The sequence below is a fragment of the Chanodichthys erythropterus genome, chromosome 10 (genome assembly GCF_024489055.1).
Source record: "Chanodichthys erythropterus isolate Z2021 chromosome 10, ASM2448905v1, whole genome shotgun sequence".
Lineage (NCBI taxonomy): Eukaryota > Metazoa > Chordata > Actinopteri > Cypriniformes > Xenocyprididae > Chanodichthys > Chanodichthys erythropterus.
Window position 1 is genome coordinate 41,388,238 of NC_090230.1, and position 15,302 is coordinate 41,403,539.

At 37.8% G+C, this 15,302-nt stretch overlaps 1 protein-coding gene across 12 annotated transcripts in view; it reads left to right on the plus strand.

Moving 5' to 3' along the window:
- The first annotated feature begins 1,472 nt into the window (after nucleotides 1-1,472).
- Nucleotides 1,473-15,302, plus strand: part of cux1a (cut-like homeobox 1a) — a 135,508-nt gene continuing 121,678 nt past the window's right edge. For 5 of the 12 annotated variants that reach the window (XM_067397776.1, XM_067397778.1, XM_067397777.1 and 2 more), the window contains exon 1: nucleotides 1,923-2,465. In XM_067397776.1, coding sequence (XP_067253877.1) covers nucleotides 2,403-2,465 — 63 coding nt within the window. In that variant the 5' untranslated portion in view covers nucleotides 1,923-2,402. Of the gene's footprint in view, nucleotides 1,805-1,921; nucleotides 2,466-15,302 lie in introns of those variants that run through there. The other 7 variants (XM_067397780.1, XM_067397784.1, XM_067397789.1 and 4 more) reach the window with 4 other exon arrangements.

Genomic DNA, 15,302 nt, shown 5'->3' on the forward strand with positions numbered 1-15,302 from the left:
GTAGGAATTAAGGTTAATTGCTCATTGTTCACTTAAGGTTTAAACCGTGGCATTTGACTTTCTTCTATAGCTCCTGCTGGATTATTTATTGTTTTCTCATATATTTTCATTTTCTTTTGCATGGTAGGCTACTATAAAAATATATTTTGTACAATAGTAATGATCACTTATAATATACTTCTTCATTCTTATTTGAACTGTATTTTACAGGTTCTAAACTTGTACTCTGCACAATGATAATAAAGTTGAATCTAATCTACAAAATTAAAAAAAAAAGCAAAATGAAAGTGGTCAAAGTGAAAAAATAATAAAAAGATTGTGAAAATAGGTAGAAATTAGCAACATTTTTGGATGAAAAATGTTTATATGCATTATTTTCAGTTTTGGACAGTGTATTAAATACCTTTTACAGTAAAAGAGCAAATGATCACATAATATGAACTGCACATATACCATATAAAAAATAATATTAAATTCTCATATACATTCTAAAAAATGCTGGGTTAAAAACAACCCAAGTTGGGTTGAAAATGGACAAACCCAGCAATTGGGTTGTTTTAACCCAGCGGTAGGGTTAAATGTTTGCCCAACCTGCTGGGTAGTTTTATTTAACTCAACTATTGTTTAAAAATTACTGTATTGCTTAATTAAAATTAACCCAAAGTATGTTGGAAATGAACATTTATTAATGTTCAATGAATAATTATCAAACAATAAACATTTATTAAATTGCTTATTAATACATTTATATTAATAAACTATTAAATTTATAGTAATAAAATATTAAAACTTATTAATAAACATTCACCTTTTGTCTATTATTGTTGTCTCTAATTGCATCTGGTTTTTAATTTCCCAACTATTATTAAGCTAGCCATATAGCAATTTTTAAACAATAGTTGGTTTAAATAAAACTACCCAGCAGGTTGGGCAAACATTTAACCCAACTGTTGGGTTAAAACAACCCAATCGCTGGGTTTGTCTATATATAATATATATATATATATATATATATATATATATATATATATATATATATATATATATATATATATATATATATATATATATATATAGTAATAATAAAGAATAAATATTGATGTTATATAAATAATGTATTTATCCAATGTGGGAAATGTGGTTGTCATTAATCTCTCTTTCTCTCTCACACACACACATAGCCTACGTGTTTCTAGCTGTTTTTTACGTAAAAAAATATTATAATTATCATCATTATAATCATTATTACCATTGTTTAAACAATTACTTTCCAGGAATCGTTGGCTAAATAGTGATTGATATAGATCACCACTAATAATAATGATAATAATAATATCATTTTACTTAATAAATAATGTATTTATGTAATCAGCGTAATCAGTTTCCAGGAATTAACCCGGCTAAATAGCGATTGGTTATCATCACTAATTGTTACAATTAATACGATTACTTTGGATCATCACCATGTACCATGGACAATGGGTTGAGGCGATACTATACACACCCAATAGAGGGCGCTACTGTCCAAGTTCAAGTTCAAAAGCAGTATTTACAATTCATCAGGAATCGACCGGACAAGGGTTCATGATATAACATCAAACCATCTAATGCCTCCATCTTAAACACCGTCCATTACAATTTAAAATGCATATTGCGTTATGCAGCAGGCCTATTTATATGGAGAAGAGAGTTGGGTTGTGTTTCTTTTTATTTAAGCTATCGATCGCCGTCTCCACATTCTTCACGCAAGAATGCCCATAAAATCAATATAATGGATGTATTGGTTTTAGAGTACAAACAGAGGGTAAGTGGACATATAGACAGCCGACTGCAAAAACATTATAGGACAATAGCGCACACACAAGAACATCTGATATATTTTCAATAGGATTAAAGATAAAAACCAAATCAAAAATCAATATATCAGGTGTGCGAATACAAAAACAGGCCAGCAGATTCTTCGTCTGACCACGAGAAGCATAAAAACACAGACGCTACGCGTTGCGCATCGCGTCACGTCTGATCAGTGTCCCGCACAATATTTATCTATAGTGATAAAAAATCAATAACCGTATAAACTCTCTCCTTAAAACGGATAAAACGTATCCAGCAACCCCCTCCCGCTCCTGCGCCACGGGGAGCTCGACTGAACACGGAAACTCCATCCCGCGTTTTCTGCCTTTTATTTAGGACGGTCTCAATAATTGTTTTCAGTAGCCCTATTCAATATCGCAGGTTGGCGTTCGTTCGATAACTCCATTCCGCGCGCGCCCGCGCCGTTCGATCTGCTCCGCTCCATGTTTTGCGCGCGCTCCCCCGCCTCTCTCTCTCTCTCGCGCTGAACTCCAGCCCCTCTCGCGCTCTCTCTATCAGCCTTTCATTCCGTCTCAATATGTCTCAAGATGGCGGCCAATGCGGGATCGATGTTTCAATATTGGAAACGCTTTGATTTGCAGCAGCTCCAGGTCAGCTCCCTTTCGCTTTGTACTCGCTGTGTGTGCCGGTAAGCCGGTCCCGGGGAGCGTCGCGCTGAGAGGCTGGCGCGTCGCTCTCGCTTCGGCTCTTTCGCCGGGTTCGGTGCCCATTGATTAAAGCGGCTCTCTCGCGCTGATCGGAAATTGATCCTCTTTGTTCAATTCCCATCGATCAACCATCACGGTCAAGGTGGATGCGGCCACTTTGGCAATGGGAGCCCGAAGGTTTCCCGATTCTTTCCTGCTCCTTTCCATCCCCGGGATGTTTTGGGAATAGTTTGTGTTGAAGAGATTTAGATAGTATGTTTGTTGAAATAATTTTGTGTTTAGAAGTGTGTCGCGCTACACGGGTGGCGCTGTGCTGGACCGAGACGTTATTGCTTAGTAACGAGAGAGGTGTTAGACTGCCTTCCTTTTTACATTTCACCTCATTTATTGTTTACTAGCACTTTTTGTGTGACTCTAGAAGTTTATAAAGTTAGCAAACTCAAAGTTCAGCTTCAGTAGTTAAGTTTAAAGCGAAGACGGAATTGGCTGTTAACCTGCGCCAGACAGGAACAATTAAACACAAAACAATAAACAAACACGAACAGATGAACGTTTTTGTTAAATATACGTGTGAGACATTAGAAAAGACGGTTTGTTTCGTTATTCAGTTACAGAGTCCGACGAAATAGTTCATCAAAACAAATTAATGCAATGTCTTTTTTCCCCCTTCACATATAACTTGTGTTTTTCTGTCGTTATGCAGAAATATGGATAAAAAATGAGCTTTTTAACGCTGGTGGAACGTAAATATTCTGTTTGCTCTGTATTTCTTTTGCTATAACATCGTTATTGTTTTTAAAATTGATTAGTTGTCAAAGTCAGAACTCTTTCGTTATTGTTATGTTTGTGTTGTAGGAGTATGAAGTGCATTTTCGCGTTTGGTTAGGCATAAACAATAGACCCATGATTATATCAATTATTGATCAAGAGTTTATGTATTTATGAACTGAGGTCGCAAAGCTTAGCTTGAAGAAATCGCTGACCTATTTTCCGATCGAACTTTATATTTCCTCTTACCAGTAACCATTTATACATCTCCGTAAGCATCACGAGTCATTTAAAAAATCGATAACGTATCATGTAAAAATCGATATAACTCAATAGTAACAAGTTAATAAACGAGCTTTTTGGATCGACTAGATTTTCTGCGTTATAAATGTACAAGGATTTGCTTATTATAAATAAATAAATTGCATGCATTTTTTTGTTGTTGCCAAACATAAAACTAATTTAAAGCAGAATGCAGAATACTTGTGCATGTGTTGCTCTATGTTCTGGGATGCTATTCAGCTTTTGTGTAACATTAATCTGTAATAGTCAAACAGTGCCGGGCTCGTTGCATGTTTGATTATGTTGTGTTCTTGGAAAATCACTTATTTAATTAGGGCACAGACATAAAGTGTTGAACATAAAGGGACCACACACACAGCTAAGCATATTCTGATGTGGTGACTCTAAATTTTCAGTGCTCTCCCTCCCTTCTTCCTCCCCTCCCTCCCTCCTTCTCTCTCTCTCTCTCTCTTTCTATCTGTCTCCCAGGCTGATAAGAACTGGCATCAGCGAGTTCAGGCTTTGATGATGTCATGGACGCTATTTATCATCTTGTTTTCTTTCCTGTTACTTTTGTGTTTTTATTCAGACCTCTGAATCTTATTTTTCATTATGTTTTAAGTGATTTATTTATCTATTTCTTGGTTTTTCTGATTAACTTCACTGATTTAAGCTTAATTGATGCCTCGATGTGAATCAGATGTCTCGTATTACCCTGCAAAAACCACACCAGACAGTGGAAGAAAGTCGTCTGAATTATAATTTCTCCAACCGTATGACTCCAAACAGACCTTTTTGTCTCATATATCCAGAACTTGTTGTTTTGTCGGTGTCACCTGCCTCCTCCTGTCACCACGTGGCTTTGAGGTCTGTGGATGCAGGTGAGGTGTAAGGGTACCTCCCTTAGTGTGTGGTCCCGAGTTTTCGTGCGTCAACGCGGAGAGATTAGCGATTGACGCAGGCAGTTCTGCCACCATCAAGATGTGAGCCGACTCTCCTGTCTGGACCTGCGTTTGGGCCTCTGTGATGACTTTAAAATGTGTTTGATATCTTTAATGAGGGGCACATGGGCTGGCTGCGGTACACTGTGTACCTAAACACCACGCAAGTGTAATCTGTTGCATTTTCGATTTCGGTATGATTGGCACTGTTGTATCTTAGAGATCTTCTACAATATGCCTGTGAAGAGTTTCAGCAAGTTTGGATGCTTGACATTAGTTGTGCTATCATTGCAATATTTAGATAATTAACTGGTAAACACCTTATTAGGTAGGAGAGGAGGAGATTCTTAACTTGCAGTTGGAGTATTTTCATAAAAAAACATCACTTATTGAATTGAGCACCTGTATTTTGACTTGAGGTTTTTAGTAACTGTCTGACTGACACCTGACTGGATTCGAAAGAGAGGGGAAAGTCCCTAAAAAGTGAGTAGGAATGTCGCCACGTGTCTGCGAAAATGCGGGTAAACTACTTTTAGGCATGGTTTTAATGCTGACATGAAAGATGAATAGAACAACAGCGTCTCTGTGGAGCCCACCCCACACGTTCACACAAGACTCGGATCCTGACCACTTCAAAACTAAGCCAACTATATGAGGCCCCAAAACAACACACACATTTGCATGTGGCCTCTCCAAATTTAGCCTCAAAGTAAAGCACTTCAATTGACTCTTGTATTTGTCTAATTTCACAATTTAGACTCATAATAAATTCTACAAGGCCCTTTGAGCGTCTTGCACTTGTGAGAAAAAAACGGTCACACTTTATATTGGGTGTCTTGAACTACTATGTACTTATACTAGTACTAATAGTGTACTTTTTTTTTATTCATGTTGTGTTGCAAAAACACTTGATACTATGGAGATGTGACACTGATAAGGTTAAGGACAGGTTTGGTGTTATGGTTAATGGTATAACAAAAGTGTAATTATAAAAGTAATTACAGAAATTAATTACAGCTGTATTACATGCAGGTATTTTCTAATTTTTTACGTGCAACGTAAAAACATGTATTTACATAGTCAGTGCATTGTATCAATTGATTAATTTAAATGTTAGTACATAGTAGTTAAAGACACTTAGTAGGGCTGGGCGATATAAATCCATGCGATTATCACGCGCATTTCGTCAGTAAAGCCGGTTCCCTGATTGCCGCTAAATCGCCATCACCTGCTTTCAAATGGAGCGGCATTTAATAGACAGAACCGTAGTTCACTGACAAGCTACGCAATATAGCGTTCATTATCGCAGATGAATCGCCTTCGATATTGAACGCGATATTGCGTAGCTTGTCAGTGAACTACGGCTCTGTCTATTAAATGCCGCTCCATTTGAAAGCAGGTGATGGCGATTTAGCGGCAATCAGGGAACTGGCTTTACTGACGAAATGCGCGTGATAATCGCATGCGATATATCGCCCAGCCCTAACACTTAGTCCCTGTCCCAACTGGAACCCTAAGCCCTCGCGATCTTGAGTCCCACTTTCGTGATGTAATTGCGCTTTGACTGTTGGGTAGAAGTCCGCTGTGGAGGGCACATATCGGTCGCACGCGAGCAACCTTCTAAAACCTAAAATGACAAATGGGACACCTCTTAACGGACATGCGCGTGTGGCGGCCATTGTAAAGCCGTGGTCTCACTACACTTTGAGCATGAGAAACGTCTTCGGACATTGCAACAGTCGTGATATGACGTCACGCTCTGCAGCGTCTTTTTTATAAACATGAATTCAACAAATAGTAATACACTCAAAATGTAAAAAATATACAATCTACTCAAGTTTACTGCAAAAATATTGTTCTTTTAATTCAGCCAAGAGGTCACGCCATGATTTGTCGATCTTCTACTGATCACACTGCGAATTCTCAGCTCAGATTTCACCAACTTAAACTTTGGAATGCAGCGAAATGCAAAACTTTTCACATGAGTTTGCATTTGCGGTCTAACGCATTCGCATGCATATGAATGGAAGCCAATGGAATGAAAAGTGTAGTGTGACCGACCCTGAAGTCCACAAGACCACAATTTGAGACAGGGCCTTGATATAATGTGGGACAAAAAAACATTTTCAGATATGACTTGAGCTATGAGCTATAAAAATGAAAATTCTGTCATTAATTACTCACCCTCATGTCATTTCGTTAGATCTTCGTTCATCTTTGGAACACAAATTAAGATATTTTTGGTGAAATCCGAGAGCTCTCTGACTCTACAGCAATTTAACCACCACTTTCAAGGACCAAAAAGGTAGTAAAGACATTGTTAAAATAGTCCACTTGACTACAGTGGTTCAACCTTAATGTTTTGAAGCGAGGAGAATACTTTTTGTGTGCAAAAACAAAACGAAAATAACAACTTTATTTAACAATTTCTTCTCTTCTTTGGCATTCTCTTATGCTGTTTACATCCAGCGCTTCCAGGTTCTACATCAGAACTTTGAGACATTATTGGCGAATTCATACAAAAAGTATTCTTGTTGCTTCATAAAATTAAATTTGAAGGTTCAACAATGTCTTTAGTACCTTTCTGGACCTTGAAAGTGGTGGTTAAATTGCTGTCTATGGTCAGATACCGCTCGGATTTCATCAAAAATATCTTAATTTGTGTTCTGAAGATGAATGAAGGTCTTACGGGTTTGGTGACAGAAATGAATGACAGAATTTTCATTTTTGGGTGAACTAACCCTTTAATAGCCTTTTCATATTTGTAAAGACATGAAGAATATTACATGCACATTATTGAGTTGTCTGTAGTGATTTCACATTACAATTTCCTTTGCTGCGTGTGACAGGAGATTCAGTCTGTTGCCTTGCTTTGGTTAAAAAAACTGAGCCATGTTTGTCACTAAAAAGAATAGGTTAGTGATGTCAGATCTGGTACTTGAGCACCTTTTTTCTAGTACCAGATCAGCCCAGACGCTGATAATCCTACAGTATTTGAATTACCTGCTCCGGGAGGTGCTGTAATCTACAATAAGAAGAGTTTTTTTTCTCTCTGTAGTTGTTTACCATCTTATATGATCATAGTAGACTAGTGATGGTGGCCGGAGTACAACTCCTTTAAAGGGAACTCGGTTCTTGTGTGATAAGTACTTGATGGTGATGTATTTTTATTTGGTCTAAAGAGGTAATCGATCCGTTCCTAAGGCAGTTCACCGCCCCCCAATGTATTAGATGATACTTGCTGTGCTTAAATATATTTATATGTACACATACGTGCTTAAATAGATTTTTTTTTTTTTTTACTGGACTATGTAATATGAAGTGGCTAAATAGTTAATGAAAGTGTTTAGGGGAGTGCTTTTTATAGGCTGTTGTGTGCATGTTGACCCCTCTTTCCTTTGCTGATCGGTCTGCACTCCGTTGCTGGAGATAAAGATGGCAGGAAGAATTCAGTGGCCATGGGAATCAGGGGGGGAGGCCATGTGCCAGCACACTCTTTCTCTCTTTCTCTCTCCGTCACCCTCTCTCAGACGCTCATACACACGGTCATTACCTCACTGACTGCCCCCTTTCGCTGTGTCTGAGGGCTGGGGTTTCACAGGGGGGGCCGCTCCCCTCCCGCCCCACACAGGGAAGCCAGAACTCTGACGCCACCAGCATAATTAGCCGTCCATTTCAAATAGAACCCAAGTTGGAGGAGGGGATGAGAGCGCTCGCCCCTCCCACCCCTTCTCTCTTCCTCTCTTTTTCTCTCTTTCTCGCTTCCTTTCGATCATACTTTATGGCGTGTTTGGTCTGCGTGCCTGTGCACTCTGGAAATTCTTCTAGTTTGAAGGAATTTAACGCTTCTGATTTGTTTTACAGCAGCTGAATTGAGAAAAAGAGTAAACTGCAAAAGACAACTAAAGTTTAATGGCACCATAATGGTCTTTTTCTGTATTAAACTTTGTCAGCATAAAAATCAAAAATGCCGTTTTTGCTTTCTTGATGGATTTTTCTGGCTTTATTGTGGATGATTTATCTGTGCATTTTATTTTGAATGAAGAAATGTTTGTGTTTGTAATGTTTTAAATCAGCTTTCCTCTGAAACGATTTTCCTTTGCTGCTGACATCACTAAGGCCACACTGGCTATTTGGTCATGTTAACAAATAGCCCAATTGCTCATATTCAGTCTGGCCTATTTTTCATGATCTAATCAATTCCTCATGGATAAAAAGTTCTGACCTCCAGTTTTTATTGTTGAATATTCAGTTTCGTTTAGAAATGCGTCAGACTGAGGAAGTAAAATGGGTTGTTCATGTCGACTTTAAACCTGTCCGATCACCAATTGTAACATCAAAACTACAATTTCAAATGTTTAAATTTGTTAAAAAAAATCTTCACTTCCTTTTTGGGCTTTAACATTTGTTTTCTGGTGGCCGTTCAAAAACTACTTAAAGCCCTGAACAGGAAAAATGGACTGCTGAATAATATTTATGTAAAATAGTGTTAAAACAATGCGTCAGGTTATTACTGTGATAGACTGTGGAAAAAGGTTAGAACAGCGTTTTATTTGCTTCTGTTCAGAAACATCTGGAAAGAGTTTGAGGGAAGTAGTTCTGAATTAAGAGCCATGGGAAAGAGATCTGCTCCGATTGCCCTCTTTCCTGAGCGAAGGAGAGAGAGAGATAGATAAAGCGAGATACTTAAAGGGAAGTTTAGTCCAAATGGTCTTTTTTTGTATATTGTCACTCAAAACATATTTTATACTTCTTAAAAATCATTACGACTGCCTTTTTGTTCAGTGTTATCTGTTGCATGTCATTTAGATTGGGTTTTAATGACTACATTAAATATAAATTATGACTGTTGTTCTTTTTTTCTTTTCTTTTTTCCCCCCCAGTGCTTTTGTGCCGGTTGTAGGTTTAGATTCTGTCAAAGCAGCCATTTTAAACCTAGCTGGCCCACGCTAGCATTTGTTGTGATTGCCCTTCTTTGAACATTTCACACTGCAACCCGATCTATTGTTTTCAGACAAGATTCACCAACTCTGTGATGAGAAGAGCATGTTTTTAATTCCAGTCTTCGCTGCCATTTTGAGGCTCTGCCGCACCACCCTAATTCGCTGCAGATATGTTTAAAAAATCACAACCGCGGAGATCAAAGGCCCTGACAAAGCCTGTGACTTTACTGTGCATAAAACTAATGAGGTGCATCTTCCTGTGTCTGGATGCTTTTTCATCTCGTTGTTGTCTGCTTTAGTCGCCAGTGGTCAATATGCGGCTTACAGAAACCCTTGGGTTACTATAATTTTGATTTCTCTGCAAATTTAATGTTGAACGTGTGGTGAATGATTCAGACTTTGCTAGCCACGAAGGTTTGAAAGTTATCGCCCACTCTGCAATCTAAATCCAAAATTTGTTAATTATTTACTTTAATTATACATCACTGGTTTTAATTAGGAAGAATAATTTGTGCATGTTAAATCTTTTGTAATCTTTATCAAAGTACAATAATTAGCTTTGAGTCTGAAATAACTTTTCACAAACTTTGCTTGTTTCAGTTGGTGCCTGTTGAATAAAATCCCACTCTAGATCATCTGAATATTCTTTTTCCCTCAGAAATGTCCAGTGTTGGGGGTAAAACATTACAAGTAACATGAGTTAAGTAATCAGATTACTTTTTTCAAGTAACTAGTAAAGTAATGCATTACTTTTTCAATTAATAACAAAATATCTAAGTTACTTTTTCAAATAAGTAATATAAGTTACTTTTTCACATTTATTTCAAATTTACACCTCTCCTGTCCCCATGTTGAGAGAAATAGGGTAAGTGCAGAGGCGTTGTGTGAATATGATGGTTATTACTGTTCTAGGCTAAATATGAACATGCGTTTGCTCATTTCACTTGCACGAAAACATTCAGTACTCCTCAAAATGAATACAAACAGTGAAATGCAATCTCAGAATTTTATGCAAACCTGCAATCATTAGATATATAAAATTACAAAAATATATTTTATGTATTTAATCTCACTTTATTAACCATGTCTTTGCTGCCGACCTTCAATGATCCAATTCAACCATACTAAAAAGCAAAAATTACTTATAATTAGATTATATTAAGAAATAGGAGTGTTGAATTTCCTTCTCCTGTATCCTATTCTTCTTCAATCCAGAATATCAGCACAGCTGAAAGGTTTGTTTGAGCTCCGCCCTCTACTGTACTGGCGTAAATATGCATTTCCTTCAGCCTGAGGCTTATTCATTTCACTTTTGGTGTGAAAGGGCCTTAACATCTGCCAAAAATAGAATGTTTTTTGTTGTTGTTATTTAAAAACAAACAAGCAAGCCCAGCCCAGGTGAGAAAAAGCAATGCAAAAGTAATGTAACATTACTTTTCATAAAAAAGTAACTAAATTAACACAATATTGTAATGCATTACTTTTAAAAGTAACTTTCCCCAACACTTGTGACTTGTAATGTCACATTACAGAAGTTTAAAAGTGTTTATGAAAATGTTTGCAAACACTTGAAAACTTTTATGTTGAATTTAATCACAAATGGTGAAACTAGCTAGCACTTAACCTGACTGCTAATTATTGGCGACTTTGCCTCCTTAAAATCAACATAATCAAAATGGACTGTTTTTACTTTCTAAATACACATTCCAGGTCTTTATGTGAGTGATGAGTGCAAGTTATTCCAAAGATACAAATGTTAGCCTTTGTGACATTTATTCATAAAGTAACAAACTGCTCCGTCTCTAAACTGACACCACTAAACTGTCCCTTTTTATCATTGTAAATCATTGAATTTTTTTATTTTCCCTGTATTGCATAACTAAAATTGTTTGCGAAAAACGTTTCTTGTTGACTTCACCCGCAAACTATTGATGAAACTGTTAGCTTACTCTCAGAACTGATGCCACCTGTCACTTTTCCTGCCCTACACTGTAATTTTGTTATCCTCAGAATACATTGCATTACAGAACTAAAATTGTTTGCGAACACCGTTTCATGTTCATTTCAACTGCGAGTTATTGGTAAAACTGGCTAACAGTGAATCCAAACTGCTGTTTATCTAACACAAAATGACTCGTCATGATCTTGTATTCAATCCAAACAGCAGGCAGACATCGTCCCTCACTCGATAATTTGCTGGGCAAGATTTTGTTTGAAAAATAGAGATTGTATTTGCTCTTTAAATATCAGAGTATCGATCACACGCGGCGGCGGCGGCCGAAGACTCGCAGTCGGAACTGTTAATGTGTGGGAGACTCGAGAGGCTGGAATCTCACTCACATGCCATGTTTGATAAAAGCCCAGCTCTTAGGGGACTATGAACAGTCCATTTCAGCTTAGGCGAGGAGGAGGCGCACACCTCTCTTTCTCTCTTTATCTCTCTCGCTCTCCTTCTCTCTCTCGCTTTCTTACCGCTCACTGCGAGAGATGATTGAAAAGCCGGAGTTTCCATCAGCGGCCGTCAGCTGTAAATGTACTCAGACTGCTGAAACAGCCCTGCGTTGTTGCTGACCGCGGCATGGGCCGGAGGATGTAGCGCCATATTGCATCGTGTGTAGTGTGCCAGCATAATCAGGTGTGAATAAGTAGGTCAGCTGTGGTCTGTTTCGCGTTGCCAGTAGGTATTTCTGACAGCAACCGAGAGTTTTTGTGCAGTCGGAGGTTTGCGGATTGTTGACGTTGATGACTGTTTGCGGGAAGAGAGGGAAGTTTGTAGCTTTTGTGTCCACATGAAGGATGAATCACATTTGTGCTGGGTTACATAAGATGCCAGCCCGTTTTGGGTGGGGGGGGGGACTCTGTTTCTCCTGCACTTTAATTCTGTCGTTTCACATTCAGACTCTCTGGTTGGCATGTAGCCTTGGTTTGATTGCCAACTGAGAAAGTGCTACGGCTGTATCAGGATACCTGTCGTAAGGTGACACACTCTTTTGTCCGGCGGTCTTGCGCAGCGACTTCCTTTGAGCGTACTCTGTCGAGAGACATCTGGACTGTTGTTTAACTTTGCCGTCTCGAGCACAAACAGGTGTTTTTGTGACTAAATAAATGGATTAACCAGCAGACGCAGAAACAGTTCCACTCCAGACTCCAATTTTATGCCAATTTTTTTGTAACCTTGTGCCGTGTGTGTAATGCTAGAGATATAAATAGCCTTCCTCAATAAGAAGTGGAAGGAAGGGCACATGCGCAGCAACCTTTGTACGTTGTTACAGGGCATTTACCTAATTTGTTTAATGTAAAGGTTTCTAATCAGAATTTTAAAAAGTAGTTTGTATAAAGTTGCTTTGAGGCCTTGTGGCCTGTTGACTTGAGCGATGTGCAAAGGTACTTTAAAAAACTAGTCAACTTATTATTCTTAAAGGAGAGCAGAATATTTTTTCATCACTTACTTACCCTTATGTTATTCCAAACCTGGCTTTTTTTCCCCTGTAGAACACAAAAAATTCAATGGGATCAAGTGTTTTTTTTTTTTGTTGTTTTTTTTTTTCAAAATATCTTTTGTGCTCCGCAGGATAGAGAATGATGAACTGTGTGATGAACAAAATTAATTTTTTTTTTATGAACTATGCCTTTAAGGAAATGGTGAATAATTAGGCTGTTTTAGGGACCACCTGACCCCCAACTTTTTTTAAAGGAGTTTTTCAACCTGGATTCAATAGAAGCTAATAATTCATATAAGATGGCAAAATTTTAAGACATGGCATGTTTTGGGTTATACAAAACCATATACAAACCAAATCTAAATGTAATCATAAATCTAGCTAACCATGATTGTAATATGAAAAATAAAACCTATGAAAGTTGTACCTTTTCTCACTATTCATGTCATAATATACAATTTTGCTTTCTTTGACGAATTCTTATTTCTTACATAAGTTGTCATAAGAGTGTGTTGAAGAACAGGTGGCCAAAGCACAACGGAATGAAATAAATACTTTCTTTTTCAGTTTTTATCTTGATCCAGTTATATAATCAAAAGTTTGGGGTTGGTACATTTTTTAAAACTGTTTTTTAAAGAAGTCACAAGGCTACATTTTATTTGATCCCCCAAAAAACAAACAAACAAAAAAATCTTAATTCTCTATTTGAATATATTTTAAAATGTAATTTACTTCTAAGCTGAATTTTCAGCATCATTACTCCAGTCTTCAGTGTCAGATGATCCTTCAAAAATCTGTATTTTTTTTATAATATAAATGCATTTATTTGAAATAGAAATCTTTTATAATATTATTGTCTTAACTGTCACTTTGGATTAATTTAATGCATCCTTGCTGAATAACAGTATTCATTTCTTTATAAAAATAAATCTTACTGACTCCGAACTTTTGAACAGTACTCTGTATAGTTTTTTTGTTTTCGTAAGCACAGTCATGTAAACTCACTTAGACTTTATAATCTTATGAGAATAGCATGTCTGTAAAACCAGGAGTTTTCGTTGGAAACTGTTAGAGGAGTTTTTATTCTTGAGGAGCCCCAGATGCTCAGTACATTATGTGATATGATGGTGGCTCCTAATTTAGCCGCAGTCTTATCCTGTATGGATGAGTAATTGTGTCCATAAAGAAGGTTAATCTTCATAACAGGGGAACATAAACCAGATCTCTCTGGATCCTCTTCTGTTTCAGCACAGAACAGGGGAAGAGAGTGTTACTGAAGCTCAGAGCAAGGAACTTTTTTTGGGTCGGAAGAATTTAGTGCCGTTTCTGAGAAAATAAATATTACGCTTCAATTTGCTCCTCACAGTTATTGTCTGGTCTAAGTAAGGGCAGTCAAAGTAAGGTGAGGTTTTGGAGACACTTATTTTAGACCAGCTCTCTGCAGTTCCCTAGTAGGAAGGTCTGGACAGTTAGGAGGGAAAGACAGCATTTCGGGAACGTCTCAAAGTTTCCGGAACAGTTCACCTCAGAACTTTTCGAGAGCCGTCTTGCTCCATTACTATTCTTGGAGAGTCTCAGGTAGCCATGGCTAAGAGTTTGCACCCAGCTGTGGTTTAAGTGCTCTGTGAGAATGGGAAATAATCAGGAGACCCTTTAACCTCCTGTCCGCACTTTTTCCCTTCTGCCTCGCTCTCGCACACATACACACTTTTGGGTTTTACTCCAGACGTCCCTTGCCAGCCTGGGCTCAGCACTTTAAAAACCCAAACAAAACAAAATCCTCTGCGGGGGCCCTCGGTGTCTAGGGAACCAGGCAGCTCCACCTCACACTCAGCGGCAGCAGGGCTCCCTGATCTGGCTTGGAGCTAGACTTTGGCTGAACTTTCACTTTTGCCTGAAACAGTTATTATTAGTGACCTGAAAACCTCCAGGAGGAGTGGAAATGGAAGCCAGATGCCGTTAGTGGCTGGAAAACGATATTAAGCTTTCAAATGGTGCCCATGGGGAGGGAGACTAACATGGATTTCGATGTTGGGGGGGTGGAGAAATGGTGACCCCGGTGCTGCTCTGCTGATTTGTTCTGCCGATGGCTCACGCTTATATCGCTACAGACTGGGATTTGGGGAAGGGTCAGACCTCCAAATTTGCTTGTTCACGGGGGTATGAGCGCTATCGTTAGCACTGATCCTGCATATGGCAAAACATTGGTGGTTTCTTCAAATGTAGGTCCTGATGATTTAGCTAAATTGTAAAATATTTTTTCCCCCAGTTTTGAATGATGTTCCAGATTTCAGTATTTGTTTATATATATATATATATATATATATATATATATATATATATATATATATATATATATATATATATATATATATATATATATATATATATATATATATAAACAAA